At 39.3% G+C, this 24,404-nt stretch overlaps 1 protein-coding gene across 1 annotated transcript in view; it reads left to right on the top strand.

Annotated features, from left to right (window-relative positions):
* The window catches only part of LGSN (lengsin, lens protein with glutamine synthetase domain), a gene marked incomplete at both ends in the record, with an annotated part of 48,680 nt that overhangs the window by 14,487 nt on the left and 9,789 nt on the right, over positions 1 to 24,404 (top strand). The window contains one exon of the mRNA XM_081296199.1: positions 13,899 to 14,031. Coding sequence (XP_081152325.1) covers positions 13,899 to 14,031 — 133 coding nt within the window. The remainder of the gene's footprint in view (positions 1 to 13,898; positions 14,032 to 24,404) is intronic.

The raw sequence follows: 24,404 nt of genomic DNA, 5'->3' as shown, positions 1-24,404 counted from the left end.
GATTGCAACAACAAACAGGTGTGTGTCACCCAGCTCAGCCCCCATACATAGGGGGATTTCGCTTAAAATCTCTCCTAGACTTTCAGGGGGAGGGACTATCAGAGTGAGCCTGCATAAAGACTAAAGGAGAGCTAGAGGCACCTGACCCTCAACCCGCCCCCCTCCCATCAGCGGCCAAAACAAAACCTGTCTAGCCAGCGCTGGGGAGGGGCAAGCAGAAAAAATCAAAACCATAGAGTGCTGGGGATCCCAAAAGCCAACGGTGTGACCCCGGAGATCCAGGCTGTCTGATTCGCGCGGCCTGCCCCGAGGCTACAGAAGGCGTGGCGCCCCAGAGAAGGGGTTAACGAGTCAGCAGGGAATTAAGTGGCTGCGACACGGTGGTATCCCACCAGCTAAGCCCAAGCCCGCACTGACCCCCGGGCTGAGTTCGGGATTGTTGGCGGGGACGGAAGCGGTACAGCCCCACCCCCCACAAGGGACACTCCACTAAGGTAACCAGCGGCCACCATTTTGGACAGCTGAAGTATCCACCGCCACTGTCCGACAGATTGCAACAACAAAACAGGCACAGAGTACAGTTTGAACTGCCGAGAATCATCACTGAGGGGAAATCTGGTCTAGCAGGAGAAACCAAGGCTAGCAGGAGAAACCAGGAGCCTAGAGGCAAGGCCCTCGCGACTGGGCAGCTGTAAACTGCAGGCCCACCGGCGACAGTTCACCCACTGCCCGCGTAACTTGGCGGTAGGAGAACGCCCTCCCGTTGGTGACGGATCACCTGCCCGCGGCCTGTGATACTGGGCGGCTGGAGTCTACCCGCCTGCCACGACCGGGAGCTGAAACCACACAGAGACAGTCCAGTCACACCCCCCCATTAGGGCACCCCAGCAAGGAGACTGGGGCCCGTCATAGCAGAGTAGTGTCGTCACTGGAGCTCGAACGTCGGAATTCCTTCCCAGCGGAATCCACGTTAGCAGGCATACTTCAACAACACAAAGGAGAGACATCAGAGTAATACAGAAACAAAACAAATCTATAGAGGAGAGCAGAAACACGACAATCAAAAAGAGCTGGAAAGTAACGTGGACAACATGAGAAAACAAGGGAAAAAAGGATTACAAACAATGCAAGACTACTCAATTCTACAGGAGGACATAGAAACTTCAGAAACAGGTATAGGGAAAGAACTCAAGGCATACCTAACTCGAATGGAAAGGAATATTAGAGAAGACATGAGACAGCAAGTCCAAGAAATAAAAATATATTTTGAAAATGAATTAAACAAACAAATTCAAATGGCAAAGAACGAGCTCTACCAGGAGATAGAGATATTAAAAAAAAATCAAACAATAATCCTAGAATTCCAGGAAACTATAAACCAAATTAAAAACTCAAACGAGAATATTACAAATAGACTTGATCAAGTAGAAGTCAGAACATCAGATAATGAAGACAAAGTTTATCAACTTGAAAAGAATATAGTCAACACAGAAAAGATGCTTAATTCCCACGAGCAATCTATTCAAGAGATATGGGATGTCATAAAAAAACCAAATCTGAGAGTCATAGGGATAGAAGAAGGCACAGAGATTCAAACCAAAGGAATGGACAGCATATTAAATGAAATAATTCTAGAAAACTTCCCAGAGATGAAAGATGGAATGGATTGCCAAATCCTGGAAGCCTACAGGACCCCAAACATTCAAAACCATAATAGACCAACCCCAAGACATATAATTATGAAGATAGCCAACGTACAGAACAAGGAGAGAATATTAAAAGCTACGAGAGAAAAGAGGCAGATTACTTTCAGGGGTAAACCAATTAGGCTAACGACAGATTTCTCATCACAAACTTTGAAAGCGAGAAGATCCTGGAATAACGTATTTCAAACGCTGAAAAATAATGGATTCCAACCAAGAATACTATATCCAGCAAAATTGAGCTTCAAATTTGACAATGAAATTAAAATCTTTCACGATAAACAAAAGCTAAAAGAATTTGCAGCAAGAAAACCAGCTCTGCAAAGCATTTTGAACAAAACACTACAAGAAGAGGATGTGAAAAATAGTGCCCAAAACTAACAGCAGGAAGTATCTCAGTAAAGGGGGAGGAAAATAACCAAAAAGCAAAACTAACCAAACTAAAATAAATAAATAAAGAAGCATGACTGGAAATACAAATCATATCTCAATTGTAACCTTAAATGTTAATGGCCTAAACTCACCAATCAAGAGACATAGGCTAGTAAACTGGATCAAAAAAACAAATCCAACAATATGCTGCCTTCAAGAGACTCATATGATAGGAAAAGACATACACAGGCTGAAGGTAAAAGGTTGGGAAAAATCATACCACTCACATGGCCCTCGGAAGCAAGCAGGAGTGGCCATACTCATATCGAATAAAATCAACTTCAAACCTAAGTTAATCAAGAAGGACAAAGAAGGTCACTATATACTGTTAAAAGGAACCATCCACCAACAAGACATAACAATCATCAATTTGTATGCACCCAACAATGGAGCTGCAACGTTCATAAAACAAACTCTCCTCAAGTTCAAGAGTCAAATAGACCACAACACAATAATTATGGGTGACTTCAACACACCGCTCTCGCCATTAGACAGATCCTCTAGACAAAAACTGAATAAAGAAACTATAAAACTCAACAGCACAATCAATAATCTAGACTTAACCGACATATATAGAATATATCAACCATCATCAAGTGGATACACGTTCTTCTCAGCAGCACATGGATCCTACTCAAAGATAGACCATATATTATGCCATAAGACAACTCTTAGTAAATATAAAGGCGTGGAGATAATACCATGCACCATATCTGACCATAATGGAATGAAATTGGAAATCAATGATAAGAGAAGGAAGGAAAAATCCTACATCACATGGAAAATGAACAATATGTTATTGAATGATCAATGGGTTATAGAAGACATAAAGGAGGAGATGAAAAAATTCTTAGAGTCAAATGATAACACAGACACAACATACCGGAATTTATGGGACACAATGAAAGCAGTTTTAAGAGGGAAATTCATTTCTTGGAGTTCTTACCTCAAAAAAAGAAAAAACCAACAAATAAATGAACTCACACAACACCTCAAAAATCTAGAAAAGGAAGAGCAAAACAACAGCAAATGTAGTAGAAGACAAGAAATAATTAAAATTAGAGCAGAAATCAATGAAATTGAAACAAAAGAAACCATTGAAAAAATAGATAAAACTAAAAGTTGGTTCTTTGAAAAAATAAATAAGATAGACAAGCCCTTAGCCACGCTAACGAAAAGAAGAAGAGAGAGAACTCAAATTACTAACATACGGGATGAAAAAGGCAATATCACAACAGACACTACAGAAATACAGAAGATAATTAGAAAGTATTTTGAAACCCTATATTCTAATAAAATAGAAGATAACGAAGATATCGATAAATTTCTTAAGGCATATGAATTGCCCAGATTGAGACAGGAAGACACACACAATTTAAACAGACCAATAACAAAAGAAGAAATAGAAGAAGCCATCAAAAGACTACCAACTAAGAAAAGCCCTGGACCAGATGGGTATACAGCGGAGTTCTACAAAACCTTCAAAGAAGAATTAATACCAATACTTTTCAAGCTATTTCAAGAAATAGAAAAAGAAGGAGCTCTTCCAAATTCATTCTATGAGGCCAACATCACTTTGATCCCAAAACCAGACAAAGATACTTCAAAGAAAGAAAACTACAGACCAATATCTCTAATGAACTTGGATGCAAAAATTCTCAATAAAATTCTGGCGAATCGAATACAAAAACATATCAGAAAACTTGTGCACCATGATCAAGTAGGATTCATTCCTGGGATGCAAGGATGGTTCAATATACGGAAATCAATAAATGCTATCCACCACATCAATAGACTTAAAGACAAGAACCACATGATCGTCTCGATGGATGCAGAAAAAGCATTTGACAAAGTACAGCATCCCTTTATGTTCAAAACACTAGAAAAACTAGGGATAACAGGAACTTACCTCAACATTGTAAAAGCTATCTATGCTAAGCCTCAGGCTAGCATCATTCTGAATGGAGAAAAATTGAAGGCATTCCCTCTAAAATCTGGAACAAGACAGGGATGCCCTCTATCACCACTTCTATTCAATTTAGTTCTCGAAGTACTAGCCAGAGCAATTAGACAGACAAAAGAAATTAAAGGCATAAAAATAGGAAAAGAAGAAATTAAACTATCGCTATTTGCGGATGACATGATAATATACTTAACAGACCCAAAAGAGTCTACAAAGAAGCTGCTAGAGTTAATAAATGAATTCAGCAAAGTGGCAGGTTATAAAATCAACACGCATAAATCAAAGGCATTCCTATATATCAGCAACAAAACTTCTGAAATGGAAATAAGGAAAACCACTCCATTCACAATATCCTCAAAGAAAATAAGATACTTGGGTATCAACCTAACAAAAGAGGTGAAAGATTTATACAATGAAAACTACAGAACCCTAAAGAGAGAGATAGAAGAAGATCTCAGAAGATGGAAAAATGTACCCTGTTCATGGATAGGCAGAACTAACATCATCAAAATGGCGATATTACCCAAAGTTCTCTATAGGTTTAATGCGATGCCAATCAAAATACCAACGGCATTTCTTGTAGAAATAGACAAAGCAATCATGAAATTCATATGGAAAAACAAAAGACCCAGAATAGCAAAAGCAATTCTAAGCAGGAAGTGTGAATCTGGAGGCATAGCGATACCAGAGGTCAAACTGTACTACAAAGCAATAGTAACAAAAACAGCATGGTACTGGTACCAAAACAGGCGGGTGGACCAATGGTACAGAATAGAAGACACAGAGACTAATCCACAAAGTTACAACTATCTTATATTTGATAAAGGGGCTAAAAGCATGCAATGGAGGAAGGATAGCATCTTCAACAAATGGTGCTGGGAAAATTGGAAATCCATGTGCAACAAAATGAAATTGAATCCCTTTCTCTCGCCATCCACAAAAATTAACTCAAAATGGATCAGGGAGCTAGATATCAAATCAGAGACACTGCGTCTGATAGAAGAAAAAGTTGGCTACGATCTACAAATTGTGGGGTCGGGCTCCAAATTCCTTAATAGGACACCCATAGCCCAAGAGTTAACAACCAGAATAAACAAATGGGACTTACTTAAACTAAAAAGTTTTTTCTCAGCAAGAGAAACAATAAAAGAGGTAAATAGAGAGCCTACATCCTGGGAACAAATCTTTACCCCCCACACCTCTGATAGAGCCCTAATATCCAGAATGTACAAAGAACTCAAAAAATTAAATAATAAGATAACAAATAACCCAATTAACAAATGGGCCAAGGACCTCAACAGACACTTCTCAGAGGAGGACATACAATCAATCAACAAGTTCATGAAAAAATGCTCACCATCTCTAGCAATCAGAGAAATGCAAATCAAAACCACCCTAAGATACCATCTCACTCCAATAAGATTGGCAGCCATTATGAAGTCAAACAACAACAAGTGTTGGCGGGGATGTGGGGAAAAAGGTACACTTGTACACTGCTGGTGGGGCTGCAAAATGGTGAGGCCAATTTGGAAAGCAGTATGGAGATTCCTGGGAAAGCTGGGAATGGAACCACCATTTGACCCAGCTATTGCACTTCTTGGACTATTCCCTGAGGACCTTAAAAGAGCGCACTATAGGGATATGTCGCGTCCCCCTTGCCCGCAAGGAAGACGCAACACCGGGAATCTTCTTCCAGTCGTTTATTCAGGTTCTCGAGATCTCTTCCACTCTACTCTCTTCTTCATCTTCCTCTTCTTCATCTTCTTCCCCGAATGCTCCTACCAGCCTTAATAAAGCATCTCAAGCCCCAATGCGAAGCTGCCACGTGGAGCTTTCTCATAGGGTGTTAGAAAACCACGCACCAACTCTCCCAATTAAGGAGTTGTTTGTCACAAACCATAGTCGAGCCAGCGCCATCTTGTAATGGCGACCGCAGTCCGCAGAAACGGCTCACTACAGTTCCCCCTTTTGTTTTCTAAAAACAATACAGGCGAGAGTAGAGGTCCTATCCCACTGTGCAGAAGTGGCTGCATAGTATGGCTCAGCCCCAAGGAGGGCCCTTCCCCAGATCTGAGACCATATCAGCCGACGCTTTTCTCGTGGGACGGGGCGTGGACGCGTCTAACCCGCATGCAATAGGACATGCTCTCCTTGAGGTCCACTTCAAGGATCACTCAAGTGCAGTGCCTTGCCTCGCATCCTGTATCGTGATGGACGAAGGGGGATAGCCGAGGCTGAACTGTGGCTGTTTAGAAACACAACGACAAACAAGTTGGTAACACCCTAAAAGAAAGGCACGGGTAATCTGTGCAAGCCAGACTTGAGGTGAAATGCCATTACTCATACTAAGCCTTCAACCAGGAACCTTATCAGACCCAAACAGGTCAGGACGTTCCCACATGACCGTTATTGGCTGAATATGAAAACAGACACCACAAATCTTTCAAGGCCTTGTGAGCTCCTTCAAGGTCTTGTGAGCTGGCCTCTTTGACATGCACAAAAATCAGGGCTGGATCCAAGCCCTGGGGGCCGGGGGGAATCCGTGCCAGCAGTTCCCCCCCTTTTGTTTGTTGCACGTCAAAGGGAATCAAGTAGCCCCTGTTTTAGGTCGTTCACTGCCCCTACACTGCTTACCCGTCTTTGGGGAGGCCCCATTTCCCTGTCTTAGGTTGCAGTGCAAGCGTGAAAGTTGCCCGTCTCTGGGTACTACAAGATCAGCTTGTTGTTGCCAAGGCGTTCAGTGGTATCTATTCAGCCAGTCATTATTGGGTCTTTAATTGGTTCCGGTTCAACAAGGCATAGAGTAAAAATAAAGAAGAAAAAGGGGGCAAAAGGAGGAAGGCATGAAGCAGGGATCATTGTAGAAAAATCATCTTCGAATTGGTCGGAGACAAACTTCAGCAAGATCATCCTTGGTCTGCAGGCGTTGATAATGGATCTGTATTGGCTTAGAAGTCAGAATGTTAATTTGGTCTTTAATAAATTGTGTCATTCTCTTACCTAGGCAGGGGCCTACAGCAGCTATAAGGAGGAGACCGAAAAGCGGTCCCATTACAGTGGATATCAAAGGAGTTAACCATGGGGTATTTTTAAACCACTGTTCAAACCATCCTTGTTGTGCTTCAAACTCCTTTTGTCTTTTAGCCAATCTTTCCGTGACCTTTTCCATAGTTTCACGGATTACCCCAGCATGATCTGCATAAAAACAACACTGTTCCTTTAAGGCTACACATAGTCCTCCTTCCCTTAGGAATAATAAATCTAGTCCCCTCCTATTTTGTAACACAACTTCTGAGAGGGAGGTGAGGGACTTTTCCAAAGCAGTAATTGACTTGGCCATGGCTGTTAAATCTTATAGCTGGGTAGAGAATAACATTTAAGATCTACAGTGGTATTAGAGGATAATTTAGACAGTATTACTACCCCTTCATAATAGGGCGGCCTGGAGGTCAAGCATAGCCAGCAATCTTGGGTCCTGTTAGGACTAGTGGCATTGAGAGCGAAAAAGGCTCCTTGGATCAAATCAAAAAGACGATCTCCAGTTCCAGGGTGTATGGGCCCAGGGGCACAATCAAAGGTTTGATAGCCCACAGTTATTGTTTGACCGCTGGGGGAAGATATTACTGCTGGGGCTATAGGCTGTTTGGGTCCAGATGGGGCCTTTTGATCTCCGAGCACCTGATTGGGTCCTATTAAACTTCCAGTAGGCTGTTCTGTGGTCAATTTAAGCCGAAAAAGCAGGCCAGGATTGTACTGTCCGGGGGTGTAAATACGCAGCCCCCAGAGATATCCTTAAGTCCAATCTGGCTGCTGTTTTCCATTGGAAGTAAACTGAATAGTAATATCTGATTCTCCCTCTATTGTTTGCCAGAAGTGGGTAACATCAGTTTGCCAGACATCATTGGTGTGTAAGCCTCTAGGATTAACACTTAGACTAGGGGAATGAATGAATGGAGCACACACTGGGCATAAGGAAACAATTTGTAGAGTCTGATCACGTGAGCACCCCGCACAGAAGCGTAAGGATTGTGCATTTAGATGGAATTTAGCATGGAGCTAAGGAGTTGATCCGTTTGTAATTGTTCCATGATAGTAAATTGTCTGCCAATATAAGGGGTTGCCTCAATAACTGAGGCTAAATTAGCAACATAGAGACTATCAGTATACACATCAAGTGGAATGGAATTGTATAATTTAAGGGCCATAATTAGAGCCCCAACTTCTGATATTTGGGCAGACAGTCTAGGAACAGGGTGTCGAATTACTTGAGATCCATCAAAAACAACAACAAACCCCCCTCTTGCTCCGTCTGTATAAACAGTCTGAGCTCCCGGGATAGATTCCCCTTTAATAATTTTAGGAGAAATAATAGGACACTTTTTAAGGTCTTCTAGAAGTTTATGTCGGGGAGAGTGATTATCAATTTGACCTTTGAAATTACAAGGGAAGAGACACCAAAGATCATGTTCTTGTTGGAAATTTAAAATCATATCCTGGGTATAAGGTTGAATGAGAATGTCAAAAGTCTTTCCAAACAGTGCATCACCCAAATATTTGGCCTTCCAGATCAAATTTGTCACTAGTTCATAAAAGGGAGTTATTACCCGAGAGTTAGAAGCAGGTAAATGGACCCAATAGATGGGACCTATTTGTCAAAACACTGTAGTAGGAGTTAATTTTGATGGCAGGATTATAAATGATAGGGGTATAGAATAGTTTATCTGGGTAACCTGCATATCTTGTAGGGCCTTCTCTATCAGTCTTAATGATTGTAGAGCCTCAGGTGTGGGATTCTCTTGTAGGGCCTTCTCTATCAGTCTTAATGATTGTAGAGCCTCAGGTGTGGGATTCTCTTGTAGGGCCTTCTCTATCAGTCTTAATGATTGTAGAGCCTCAGGTGTGGGATTCCTGACTGAGCTGGGGGAAGGGTCTCCTTGGAGGAGATCATACAGAGGCTTAAGTTCCTGGAAAGAGAGGAGTTGGCACTGTTGTCAAAGTTATAAACATACCTCTTAAGAGAGGGGGAAAGGGAGAAACCTTTAGCAACTTGACGTTTCTCCCAAGAATGATCCTGACAAGGCGTAAATGTTGGGGGGAAACCAAGATTAGGGGTACAGTAAGGAGAGGCCTTAAAATGAGTGGCATTATAAAGACTATTAGAAGAAGGAGGCACTGGGATTAGTACTTCGGAGATAATAGCCAAGGTAGTTATGTTCAAAGCAGAGCTATTTACGGGGGTTCCTGAGCCTGATTGTTCCCCTGAGGCTACTTAGCTCAATACAGCACTGAGAATGCTCCCTGAGACCTGACTGGACCGCAATGGGTCCTTCCAGTTAATCAAATTCTTGGTCTTAAGGCTAATACAATGAGCGTTCCCGAAGCCAAAACAAGAAACTCCTGTGAGATTAACTTGAGATTGATTAAAAATGCTTTCCACCTGAGTTAGTGTGAAGGCGGCATCCACTCCATAAGTGCGCACAGACTCCGCCAGGGTCTTCAATTTATCATCTTATGAGTTTAACATAGAAACCTGTGGAATCAAATTTTGTCTGAAAAAGATATCTTCCGTTAGCATTTACAGGTAGGCATTTTTTTTTTTTAAAAAATACAGTTTCTGAGTAGCTCCGGTAGAAATCTGAAACGCAGCAGTACAGGTTAGTGGCTGGAAGGCGGGACTAGAAGTCCTGTCTGAGTGACTGTGGAAGAACCAATCGGTAGCCCCCAAGAGTGTGGGAGGTGGGACCAGGAAGCCGCTCTTCCGCCAGGCAGCCCATGGTTACCATGGTGATGCAAGCAACACGGAGTCCGTCGCTCACCCTCAGGGCAAAAGTTCCCCAAGATTTCCTAGCCGACCGCACCTTGCCTGATTTTGTTTGCATTTTTCCCCGCCTGGCCAAGCTCTTACTGCGGCAGCAGCCTGCTATGTTTCTGGACCATCCCCGCACACTCCGGCTTCCGGGCCGGGGCGGGCTCCTGTTCCCTTTTCCCGGCTGCAGTGGGCGTCCCTGGGCATAGATCCCAGGGTCATAATTAATTTGCTGCTGCGGCACCCATGGCACAGCAACAAAAGGAACACAGAAAACGAAAGACACAGACGACAAAAAAAAAACACAGAAAACAAAAGTGAAAGTACACATAGCAGCTGCAATAAAATATGAGGCTCTCTCTTTCTTTGTAGAGGAGCTGACCCCGCTTTGGTCGCGGATCCCACTTACTGGGACTATCCCCGCTTTGGTCGCGGGTCCCACTTACCTGGGACTATCCCCGCTTTGGTCGCGGATCCCACTTACTGGGACTATCCCCGCTTTGGTCGCGGGTCCCACTTACCTGGGACTATCCGGTGCACCACCCCTGACGACTGAAAGTTCTGGTTCCCGGGTTTCGGCACCACTTGTCGCGTCCCCCTTGCCCGCAAGGAAGACGCAACACCGGGAATCTTCTTCCAGTCGTTTATTCAGGTTCTCGAGATCTCTTCCACTCTACTCTCTTCTTCATCTTCCTCTTCTTCATCTTCTTCCCCGAATGCTCCTACCAGCCTTAATAAAGCATCTCAAGCCCCAATGCGAAGCTGCCACGTGGAGCTTTCTCATAGGGTGTTAGAAAACCACGCACCAACTCTCCCAATTAAGGAGTTGTTTGTCACAAACCACAGTCGAGCCAGCGCCATCTTGTAATGGCGACCGCAGTCCGCAGAAACGGCTCACTACAGGGATACGGCTGCATCAATGATTATAGCGGCACAATTCACAATAGCTAGACTGTGGAACCAACCTAGATGCCCTTCAATAGATGAATGGATAAAGAAAATGTGGCATCTATACACAATGGAATATTATGCAGCACTAAGAAATGACAAAATCATAGAATTTGCAGGGAAATGGATGGCATTAGAGCAGATTATGCTAAGTGAAGCTAGCCAAGCCCTAAAAAACAAATGCCAAATGTCTGCTTTGATATAAAGAGAACAACTAAGAACAGAACAGGAAGGAAGAGCATGTGGAAAAGACTACAGATAACAAAGACGAATGGGGGGAGAGAAACGGAGAGAGAAGGGAAAGCATATGGAAATGGTAGGAGACCTTCAAGGATACATAAAATTACAAGAGGCTATGAGGGGCAAGGGGGAGGGAAAAAAAGGGAGAGAATTGAACAACAGCAGGGGAGATAGAGAGGGAAGATGGGAGGGGAGGGGAGGGGAGGGGTGATAGTAGGGGTTAGGAAAGGTAGCAGAATACAACAGACACTAATATGGCATTATGTAAAAATGTGAATATGTAACAGATGTGATTCTGCAATCTATATTTGGGGTGAAAATGGGAGTTCAAAACACAATTTGAGTCTAATGTATGAAAGATGATATATCATGAGCTATGTAATGCTTTAAATAATCAATAAAAAATTAAAAAAAAAAAAAAGAATAATTTTGAAATCTTTGAAACTTGCAAATGCAGTAGTTCCTTTCTGTTCTTAAAGACTTTAATAAACTTAAGACAAAAGGAAAAAAAAAAAAAAAAAGAAATATCTTCCTTGTGGAAGGTACAGATCATAGTTATTCACTATTGGAGACATTGTGGCACCAATATTCTGGTTTTTATGGTGCATCTAACTTGCAATAAGATTGCTAAAAAATGCAGCTGAGAAGGAGAAAAGAAAAGAAAGAAAGAAATGCACACCAGTTTTAAGGAATGACAAGCCAGGAGCTAAGCCTTGGGTGGGTTTTTCCATCTTCTGTTCCCATTATGGTCCTTGTTTCATGATCATCCTGGCATATGAAAAGAAAATCAAAAGATTAAATGATGTACATTCTTCATTTGGAAAAAAAAACCTTTTAAAAAGCGTTTGTATAGAATAAGAGGCATAGACTGCAACTTCATTTTTTTGGGTTTTTATTGGTGAAAATTTCAGGTTAATACCCAGGTAAATTGCCTTTGTTTCTGTCTTAAGAAATTTTTCTTTTTTTCTCTTTTATATGAGAACAGACAAATGTTTCTAAGTGAATGTTCTCTGGGTTTGGTCCTCTGGCTTTTAGAAAGCAGAATGACATTTTGAAAATCAGAAGACAATTATGGAAAATGCATCTTCCATTCACTATTGGGGCCTTGGGCAAGTTACTCTTGATCTCACTTTTCTTATTTGTAAGATATTCTTACCTCTAGGGTTATGCTGAGGAAATGTGCCTGGCAATGTGTTTCATTTTAGCATATTGTTACTCTATTGTTTATTCATGGAGGGATCTTAGTTTATCTTATCTGATTCCTTGAACTTAAAAGGGGACTCCCTAACAGGCGAAATCAAGACAATTGTTATTTGGCCCAGATTCCTTTGATATTTATGTATCTGGCTAAAACTTTCATTTTCTAAACAAGAATGACAAGCCAGGAGCTAAGCTTTTTTTTTTTTTTTTTTTTTTTTAAATCAGAGACACGTATTTGCAAAATAGGAATAAAATTAATGTGGATTTCTAGCAATGCAATTTTAGAAATAAGGAATATGTTTAATAAGATTATTTATCACTGTCAGATCCCATCAAAAATGTATTGGGACAAAATTTGCAAATGTATGCACAAAATCTTCAAATACTATAAAAATTACTTTATTACATGATTAGTACCATATAATTCAAATATAAAATTATCTGGAGTTCATCTACAATTTTCTAATAAGTAAAGTTATAAAATTACAAAAGTTTTTGTTCTATGAAATATGTATTTGTTAGTATAATAAAAATAATAACAGTGATTAGAATTACATATAACCACAGAAAAAGTGTCCTTTTTTTTTCCCTCATTTATCCTTTAGAGGCTGAATTGGTTTTATTTATAAATTGGTACAGCTCTTCCCCAGCATCTATGCTGGTTATATATTTGTAAAACTTATCCCCAGATATAGAAACCCTCAGAACTTGATCTTTAAAAAGACAATAGCTCAAAACACCTGGAGTACAGTTTTTAATCACACTACTCTCCCCTTGAATGACAATGAGAGGTTTGCAACTTTAAAAACATCAATATCAGCTTTACAAAACAATTTTTATTTTCAGTGTCAGCTGTTGTGTTCCAGAACCATAGGGATGATTTTTTTTCTCCCCACTATTGGTACTGAAACACCTGAGCTCCTCAGAACCAGCCTCTGCCTCACTGACCAGTTCTCTGCTGGAAACATCTCCTTAATGATTATGATTTGATTGCTAAAGTTAGGGTATTTTATTTTAAATAAACTTCTCATTTTTTCTCAAATTATAAAATAGTTTGAGTCAGACATTTGCTTTACACAGTCACAAAACAGCACTTTATAAATGAAAGTACTTTTCGGAGCAAAGTAAATACTGATGCAAGATGGATGAGGGAAGATAAGTAAAAAGAAAGAATCCAATTCTGCTTATACCTTCACTCCAACAGATTGCAGATTCTAAAAAACACAGAAATTATAAAAGAAAACTATTTAAATGACAGGGGTTTATGAAATTATTTATTAACACATAATATAAACTATCTCAAAGTAAAACAAAACAAAACAAACAACAAAAAAACAACAACAACCAAAACCAAGCAACCTGGTTAGACAAGATTTTAATTTATTTAATGAAATTTTCTACCTCATAAATAAAAGGTGATACAGAAAATCCAACCTGTTTGAGTTATTCCAACGGATGAGGAAGGGACAATTTTTTCCCCTTTCTTATAAAAAAATCTCCTACACACATTTTAAAACCCAGCTCTCTAATTGTCATGTTTTTGATATCTTAATTTAATAATTTGCATGACATTATTATTTGGATTTTTGTTTTCTAATAATTACAGGACACAACAAAGGATGAAGGTAATGAGACTGAAGCCAGCAGGATGAGTAAATTGAGAAGAACAAGGAAGAAAGCCACCAAATCACATCTCTGTTCAATGGAAGTGGGAGAAACGAATGCAGCCAGTTCCAATGGTATCTAACTACTATGAACTGTCAAGGATGCTGTGGTCCATGATAATCTCTATTTGGTGTTCTTTTTCATAAAACATTTCCTTTTTTCCCCCCCTTTGGGAAAAGTAAACAAACAATAAAGTGAAATTTATTGCTACGTAAGTCACATAAAAGATGGCAGATATAAGCTTACAATGTAAATTTATAAAAAAGAATCAAAATAGTCACAATTTAAAGAGGGTTAGAACTAGGATGATTGTAGTGGGATAAAAGAGAAAGAAACAGAAGAACAAAAAAAAGTAGGAAGAGTCATACCTTTCTGCACCGAAAGCAAATATAAAGAACTTTACTGAAGATTTGAGAGACCACAAGAAAGATGTAGAACAAGTTTTCATACCACATGTTGGAATTCTAACTAGATTCCAATAGATCTGAAACAGTGTTGAAACAAAGAGTTAATTTGGACAACAAACCAGGAACAGTGGTGTTCCAAGGCAGGTGCACAAGAAATTGCCTGCACATGGTAGTAGTAAAATTCAGCCAGATGTTTTGAAGATTTTAGTATTGCTGTAAAATTCTCTACATATCACACACTTCCATAAGGCCTGCAACTAGGGGGGACTACTCCTGTTCTTTCCTTTGGTCACTGTCTAGGAATACACTGTTTTTAAGGATATATATATATATATATATTTTTTTTTCTTTTCTTTCTTTGTGGTGCTGGGGATCAAACCCAGGGTCTTATGCATATACGTAACTGCTGTACCACTGAGGCGTACCCTCTATCCCCTCTTCACATTGTATCAAAAGACAATTGGAACAATGGTGACATGTTTAATATTTTCCCTTATTACTACAGAGAGGATCAGAAACCAAATGACATGCCACAAAATGGGGGTTTCAAACAAACCAGTTGTGAGACTTGGCTATGCTGAGTCTCATCTGTCCCACAACGACAAGGACTCTCAGGATCAAACAACAATGATAAAACAGTCACCCTTCAAGATGTCTTCCAATGCTCCTGGTGGTGAATCTAACTCAAACTCTGGTAAGGATTTACTGATAAAGATTCTGGAACAAATGAGCGTATGGTTCTAACTACTAATTCTAGGTTTGTATTTGAATTGGAGGTAATGTGATGTTAGTTGAGGGATGCTAGCCTTAGAATCACAACACAAGAAAATTTGTACCTCTATCACTTGTATAGTAATTTGCAGTTTTCTTAAGCCTGTTTGTTCCTTATCTGGAAATTGTAGGGCTTATAACTGAAAAATCCTTCAAGTCTTTTCTAAAAATGAAATTCTGTTATTTTTAGGTTTCTGAGTTACTGATAAACAGCTATTTTGGTACATCAGTGTATTGGATACAAGTGGTAGAAACTAGTTAAAAAGAGGTATTTATTCTGTGAAGGCATCTAAAGAAAGACTTGAACAATCAGGGTTTGGAAAAGTGGAAATATAGTGGGTTGTGAAGTGACAGGAATAGTGGCTATGCTGTTACTCTCACTTCTGAAACCAATTACAAGTTTTGGAGTTCCACAAGGCTAAGCTTAGTTTTGAAAACTTGGTAGGACTTGGAGAAGCCATCATACTAAGGTCACAGTTTACTAAAACAAAAGGATGCAGATTAAAATCAGCCATGGGACAAAGTCAGGAAAGTACTAAGCACAGAGTGTACACTTGTCCTCTCCCAATGGATAAATGCAGTAGAATTTTTGCCAACTTGGGAAACTCAGTTGAATTTGGTATCCAGGATCTTTATTTGGAGTCAATGATTAACTGGTCATGTAACTGGGCTCAGTCTCCAGTCCTTTTGTGGGTCAAGCTGATACTGTGTAATTCAAATCTCCTCCATAGATGACATTGTTAGACTTTCTGGCATTGCCCAGAGCTCCTAGGTGCACAGATGTTCTTTTCAGACAGATCATTCCAAGGGCTTAGAAATGATCACTTGCGATCAAGGGCAAACCTCTTCTTTGGAAAGATTACATTCCTTCCTACATACAGTGCCTGACCAGGAACTGGAGAGTGGGAAATGAACACTAACAGACTCCACATGTATTAGTCTTCTATGGCTACCATAACAAATGATCACAAAGTTAGCATTAGAAAAAACACAAAATAAAGAAGTCTAGGTTGACTTAGTTGGTTTCTTTCCTTTAGATTTTGTGAGACTGAAATCAAGCTATTGTCATCTAAAGACTTGGAAATAACATACTTCCAAGTTCATTCAATATGTGGGGAGAATTCAGTTCCTTCTTGTTGTAGGACTGAGATTCCTGTTTCCTTGTCAGCTGTCAATTGGAGGTGGCACTTTACTCTAAAAACCCTTCCTTTGTTCTGCATCAGAAAGGCAGCACTGCCCAAATGCTTCTCATGTTAGGAGTCTCTTTGAATTCCTCTTTTTCTCTTTTTTTCTGCTTCCAGCTGGAGAAAGTTCTCTGCTTTTAAGGGCTCACCTGGATAATGTAAGATAAACTCCTAATTTTAAGGTCTATAACTCTAATTTTACCCGAAATATCTCTTTTGCCATGCCATTTATAGATTCCAGGGATTAGGGCATGGTAAAATCTTAAGCAGGTGTTCGGCTTACCATATGACCTCTCATCTCTGATATTCTCTGTGCTTTCGCCATGATGTGAAGAACATGAGCATTGACAGCCTCTAAATATCAGGAGCTGTCAATACAAATGTCTACAGGTACCACAGAGGTAATAAAAATGAGAGGGATGGGCTGATGTAGGGAAATGAGTGGACCTGGTCATGAGAAATTACAGCAGAGTTCAAAATAACTGTGGCCCAAGAGCCAAATTGAACTGGTTGATCAGTTTTTGTTTAAAAAAGCAACACACACACACACACATTTGTGTAGGTGTATGGTTGCTCTCATGCAAAACGGCAGAGTCAAGTAGCTGTAAAAGATACCATGTGGCCTACAAAGTTGCAAATATTTACTATGTGATCCTTTACAGAAAATGTTTGCTACCTTATGAGCTAGCAGATGCATACCTCAACCAGGCTACCTCAGAACTCCAGCCAATTACTACTATGAAGAAATATGCAGCAAGTTACCAGATTCAGTTTCAAAAATCTTACAAGAAAAATTTTACATGAATATTTCAAATAATCAGCTGTTGTTAACTAATTAAAAAAGGTTTCTAAACACCTGGAAGATTAATCAGAAAACATCTGCTGGCTGTATTGACTCTTCCATATGCAGTGTGTGATTTTTGTTTTATATATTCTAGTTTCAGTTACAAAAGAGTGTTGGGATTTACCATATATTAGTTGTAACTAAAAAGTGTGGGGAAAAATTTGTGCTGTCATCTCTCTTTGCTCCAACCACCACAAATAGGGGATGGGTACATTACTTACTCAATTAATTTGGAAGCTCCTGCTTTGGTCCAGGCTGAATTAAGTTCTCTACAGTTTCTAAATACCAGTTTATAATTCCCAAACAAACCACTAATATACCATTTGAAAATGAATATAAATACCAAGCCCCAACATGAGTATAAGAAATTTTGACGAGGTATATTCTTCTTTGTGATAACTAATTTGGGTTTTTCCAAAACCTGTGTACTTTTTCAAAGATAAGCCCTTATTCCTCTCATTTTTTTTTTCATGGTTTGGGCCTGGTCATAATGCCAACTGGACTTTCTGACACTGTCTAAGCTGATGTGATGTGGCCAGAGGGTGGGGTCACCTTTGAAGTAACAGGGTGGTCTCCCTGTAGCAATGTGTGTAAAGGATGATGGGCCCTTGGAAAGGACTGTGGCATCCCAGGCGTTCAATAAGCTGAATGGATTACAGAGTGTGTCTAAAATGCACTTTTACCCTTTTTTGAATTGGTATTTCTGAAAGCCCAACTGCCTACTCAATCTGCCTTTTATAAGTGACCACGACTTGTTCTCTGTAACTGAAATACGACTTCATTGTCACTGAACACAGACAACATTTCTCCAGTGCCTTCTAGAGTTTTGTGTTTTTTTTTTAAATTTCTTATTTTTTCCCTAAACATTCACAGCAGTAAAACTTCCTGTACAAAAACACATTGATTTAATTTATTAGTCCTCTGAGGGGATAGGATAGGAGAGCACCTCCCAGGAATCACACTGTAAGAAAAACAAATGAGCCCCTGAACTGGCAATTATCTGCCTGCTATTCATCATGTGCAGCTGGGAAAGGCTGACCAAAACACTTAATTGTAAGTAACAAGTATGATTTATTTGAAGAAAAGAAATTCAGACAATGATGCAGCAAGATTAGTTGATGCCTTGAAAATGAAATTAGATTGGATAGGGCTTTCATATTTGGTGAAAGAGTTGAATTGGTAAATGAAAAATTTAGTACTAAAGATACATACTAAAATATGTGATGTCAATTTTTTAAAATTTTAAACAATTTTTACTAGAGCATTATAGTTATACATAATAATTGGGTTTCTTTTGACAAAATCATACATGTGTGAAATTTAATGTCATGTCCCTATTCCCCCACTTTCCCCTCTACTCCTCCCTGCCCCATCTTCTTTTCTCTACTCTTTCTTTTGCTCATTTATTTATTTTTGATTGGTTCTTTCTACTTATTCATAAAGATGAAATTCTTTTTTTAAAATTTTATTTTTTTTATTGGTTGTTCACAACATTACAAAGCTCTTGACATATCATATTTCATACATTAGATTGAAGTGGGTTATGAACCCCCAATTTTACCCCAAATGCAGATTGCAGAATCACGTTAGTTACACATCCACAATTTTACATAATGCCCTATTAGTAATTGTTGTATTCTGCTACCTTTCCTATCCCCTACTATCCCCCCTCCCCTCCCCTCCCATCTTCTCTCTCTACCCCATCTACTGTAATTCATTTCTCTCCTTGTTTATTTTCCCATTCCCCTCACAACCTCTTATATGTAATTTTGTATAGCAATGAGGGTCTCCCTTCATTTCCATGCAATTTCCCATTTCTCTCCCTTTCCCTCCCATCTCATGTCTCTGTTTAATGTTAATCTTTTCTTCCTGCTCTTCCTCCCTGCTCTGTTCATAGTTGCTCTCATTATATCAAAGAAGACATTTGGTATTTGTTTTTTAGGGATTGGCTAGCTTCACTAAGCATAATCTGCTCTAGTGCCATCCATTTCCCTGCAAATTCTATGATTTTGTCATTTTTTTATTGCTGCATAGTACTCCATTGTGTATAGATGCCACATTTTTTTTATCCATTCATCTATTGAAGGGCATCTGGGTCGGTTCCACAGTCTAGCTATTGTGAATTGTGCTGCTATGAACATCGATGTGGCAGTATCCCTGTAGCATGCTCTCTTAAGGTCTTCAGGGAATAGTCCGAGAAGGGCAATAGCAGGGTCAAATGGTGGTTCCATTCCCAGCTTTCCCAGGAATCTCCAAACTGCTTTCCAAATTGGCCGCACCAATTTGCAGTCCCACCAGCAATGTACAAGTGTACCCTTTTCTCCACATCCTCGCCAGCACTTGTTGTTGTTTGACTTCATAGTGGCTGCCAATCTTACTGGAGTGAGATGGTATCTTAGGGTGGTTTTGATTTGCATTTCTCTGACTGCTAGAGATGGTGAGCATTTTTTCATGTACTTGTTGATTGATTGTATATCCTCCTCTGAGAAGTGTCTGTTCAGGTCCTTGGCCCATTTGTTGATTGGGTTATTTGTTATCTTATTGTCTAATTTTTTGAGTTCTTTGTATACTCTGGATATTAGGGCTCTATCTGAAGTGTGAGGAGTAAAAATTTGTTCCCAGGATGTAGGCTCCATATTTACCTCTCTTATTGTTTCTCTTGCTGAGAAAAAACTTTTTAGTTTAAGTAAGTCCCATTTGTTGATTCTTGTTATTAACTCTTGTGCTATGGGTGTCCTATTAAGGAATTTGGAGCCCGACCCCACAATATGTAGATCGGAGCCAACTTTTTCTTCTATCAGGCGCAGAGTCTCTGATTTGATATCAAGCTCCTTGATCCATTTTGAGTTAACTTTTGTGCATGGCGAGAGAGAGGGATTCAGTTTCATTTTGTTGCATATGGATTTCCAGTTTTCCCAACACCATTTGTTGAAGATGCTATCCTTCCTCCATTGCATGCTTTTAGCCCCTTTATCAAATATAAGGTAGTTGTAACTTTGTGGATTAGTCTCTGTGTCCTCTATTCTATAACAAATCAAAAAATTCTTAGAGATAAATTAAAATACAGACACAACATATCGGAATCTATGGGACACAATGAACGCAGTTTTAAGAGGAACATTCATCGCCTGGTGGTCATTGCTCAAAAAAAGAAAAAAACAACAAATAAATGAGCTCACACTTCATCTCAAAGCCCTAGAAAAGGAAGAGCAAAACAACAGCAAATGTAGCAGAAGGCAAGAAATAATTAAAATCAGAGCGGAAATCAATGAAATTGAAACAAAAGAAACTATTGAAAAAATTAACAAAACTAAAAGTTGGTTCTTCGAAAAAATAAATAAGATCGACAGACCTTTAGCCATGCTAACGAAGAGAAGAAGAGAGAGAACTCAAATTACTAACATACGGGATGAAAAAGGCAATATCACAACAGATGCTACAGAAATACAGAAGACAATTAGAAATTATTTTGAAAACTTATATTCCAATAAAATAGAAGATAGTGAAGACATCGATAAATTTCTTAAGTCATATGATTTGCCCAGACTGAGTCAGGAGGATACACACAATTTGAACAGACCAATATCAATGGATGAAATTGAAGAAGCCATCAAAAGACTACCAACCAAGAAAAGCCCAGGACCGGATGGGTATACAGCGGAGTTTTACAAAACCTTTAAAGAAGAATTAATACCAATACTTTTCAAGTTATTTCAGGAAATAGAAAAAGAGGGAGCTCTTCCAAATTCATTCTATGAGGCCAACATCACCCTGATTCCGAAACCAGACAAAGACACCTCAAAGAAAGAAAACTACAGACCAATATCTCTAATGAACCTAGATGCAAAAATCCTCAATAAAATTCTGGCGAATCGAATACAAAAACACATCAAAAAAATTGTGCACCATGATCAAGTAGGATTCATCCCTGGGATGCAAGGATGGTTCAATATACAGAAATCAATAAATGTTATTCACCACATCAATAGACTTAAAGATAAGAACCATATGATCATCTCGATAGACGCAGAGAAAGCATTCGACAATGTACAGCATCCCTTTATGTTCAAAACATTAGAAAAACTAGGGATAACAGGAACTTACCTTGACATTGTAAAAGCTATCTATGCTAAGCCTCAGGCTAGCATCATTCTGAATGGACAAAAGTTAAAGGCATTCCCTCTAAAATCTGGAACAAGACAGGGATGCCCTCTATCACCACTTCTATTCAATATAGTTCTCGAAACACTGGCCAGAGCAATTAGACAGATGAAAGAAATTAAAGGCATAAAAATAGGAAAAGAAGAACTTAAATTATCACTATTTGCAGATGACATGATTCTATACCTAGAAGACCCAAAAGGGTCTACAAAGAAACTACTAGAACTAATAAATGAATTCAGCAAAGTGGCAGGATATAAAATCAACACGCATAAATCAAAGGCATTTCTGTATATCAGTGACAAAACTTCTGAAACGGAAATGAGGAAAACCACTCCATTCACAATATCCTCAAAAAAGAAAAATACTTGGGAATCAACCTAACAAAAGAGGTGAAAGATTTATACAATGAAAACTACAGAACCCTAAAGAGAGAAGTAGAAGAAGATCTTAGAAGATGGAAAAATATACCCTGTTCATGGATAGGCAGAACTAACATCATCAAAATGGCGATATTACCAAAAGTTCTCTATAGGTTTAATGCAATGCCAATCAAAATCCCAATGGCATTTCTTGTAGAAATAGATAAAACAATCATGAAATTCATATGGAAAAATAAAAGACCCAGAATAGCAAAAGCAATTCTAAGCAGAAAGTGTGAATCAGGCGGTATAGCGATACCAGATTTCAAACTATATTACAGAGCAATAGTGACAAAAACAGCATGGTACTGGTACCAAAACAGGTGGGTGGACCAATGGTATAGAATAGAGGACACAGAGACTAATCCACAAAGTTACAACTACCTTATATTTGATAAAGGGGCTAAAAGCATGCAATGGAGGAAGGATAGCATCTTCAACAAATGGTGTTGGGAAAACTGGAAATCCATATGCAACAAAATGAAACTGAATCCCTCTCTCTCGCCATGCACAAAAGTTAACTCAAAATGGATCAAGGAGCTTGATATCAAATCAGAGACTCTGCGCCTGATAGAAGAAAAAGTTGGCTCCGATCTACATATTGTGGGGTCGGGCTCCAAATTCCTTAATAGGACACCCATAGCACAAGAGTTAATAACAAGAATCAACAAATGGGACTTGCTTAAACTAAAAAGTTTTTTCTCAGCAAGAGAAACAATAAGAGAGGTAAATATGGAGCCTACATCCTGGGAACAAATTTTTACTCCTCACACTTCAGATAGAGCCCTAATATCCAGAGTATACAAAGAACTCAAAAAATTAGACAATAAGATAACAAATAACCCAATCAACAAATGGGCCAAGGACCTGAACAGACACTTCTCAGAGGAGGATATACAATCAATCAACAAGTACATGAAAAAATGCTCACCATCTCTAGCAGTCAGAGAAATGCAAATCAAAACCACCCTAAGATACCATCTCACTCCAGTAAGATTGGCAGCCACTATGAAGTCAAACAACAACAAGTGCTGGCGAGGATGTGGAGAAAAGGGTACACTTGTACATTGCTGGTGGGACTGCAAATTGGTGCGGCCAATTTGGAAAGCAGTTTGGAGATTCCTGGGAAAGCTGGGAATGGAACCACCATTTGACCCTGCTATTGCCCTTCTCGGACTATTCCCTGAAGACCTTAAGAGAGCATGCTACAGGGATACTGCCACATTGATGTTCATAGCAGCACAATTCACAATAGCTAGACTGTGGAACCGACCCAGATGCCCTTCAATAGATGAATGGATAAAAAAAAATGTGGCATCTATACACAATGGAGTACTATGCAGCAATAAAAAATGACAAAATCATAGAATTTGCAGGGAAATGGATGGCACTAGAGCAGATTATGCTTAGTGAAGCTAGCCAAATACCAAATGTCTTCTTTGATATAATGAGAGCAACTATGAACAGAGCAGGGAGGAAGAGCAGGAAGAAAAGATTAACATTAAACAGAGACATGAGATGGGAGGGAAAGGGAGAGAAATGGGAAATTGCATGGAAATGAAGGGAGACCCTCATTGCTATACAAAATTACATATAAGAGGTTGTGAGGGGAATGGGAAAATAAACAAGGAGAGAAATGAATTACAGTAGATGGGGTAGAGAGAGAAGATGGGAGGGGAGGGGAGGGGGGATAGTAGGGGATAGGAAAGGTAGCAGAATATAACAATTACTAATAGGGCATTATGTAAAATTGTGGATGTGTAACCGAAGTGATTCTGCAATCTGCATTTGGGGTAAAATTGGGGGTTCATAACCCACTTCAATCTAATGTATGAAATATGATATGTCAAGAGCTTTGTAATGTTGTGAACAACCAATAAAAAAAATAAAATAAAATGGTTCAAGGACCTAGGAATTTAAAAAAAATAAAGATGAAATTCCTTGTGGTATATTTGTGTATGCATATAATGTGAGTTTGTTGAATTTATTCCACATTTCTCATCTCTCCTCCCTCCCTCTCAATCTCCTTTTTCTACGTTGGTGATGATTTCTAAATCTTATGATACCTGATCCTCTCCTACTGCTTTCCCTTATTATACTCTAGCTTCCACAGAAAACATTTGTCCTTTAACTTTCTGAGTCTGGCTTATTTCACTTTGCATGATGTTCTCCATTTCTATTCCTTTGCCAGCAAATTCCATAATTTCATTCTCTATGGTTGAGTAAAACTCATTGTGTAATTAAACCACATTTTCTTAATCCACTCATCTATTGATGGGCATGTGATACAATTTTTACTTATTAATTTGACAAGGTCAAATCAAGTATACATTCATTCATTCATTCACTCATCCAACTACTTACTTGTTAGAGGAGTGGTCATTGAGTGCCTACCATATACCAGCACTGCTGCGGGTATTGAGGATGCACCAGCAAGTAAAATTGGGCCCCTTCTCTCATGGGGCTCATGGGCAAAGGAGGAATGACTGATGGTAGGAGGCAGTGAGTTCTCTGAAGAAAATGGAAAGGGATAAAATACTACCATCAGCTGAATTGTGTCTTTTAAAAATTCTTGTGTTAAAGCTGTTCCTCAGTATCTAAGAATGTGACAGAATCTGGAGACAGTGTCTTTAAATAGGTAACTAAGGTTAAAGGAAG

Source organism: Spermophilus citellus (assembly GCF_964194105.1).
Source record: "Spermophilus citellus genome assembly, chromosome: 5".
In the NCBI taxonomy this organism is placed as follows: domain Eukaryota; kingdom Metazoa; phylum Chordata; class Mammalia; order Rodentia; family Sciuridae; genus Spermophilus; species Spermophilus citellus.
The sequence above is the reverse complement of the archived record's forward strand: the minus strand, read 5'-3'. Positions and strand labels throughout refer to the sequence as shown.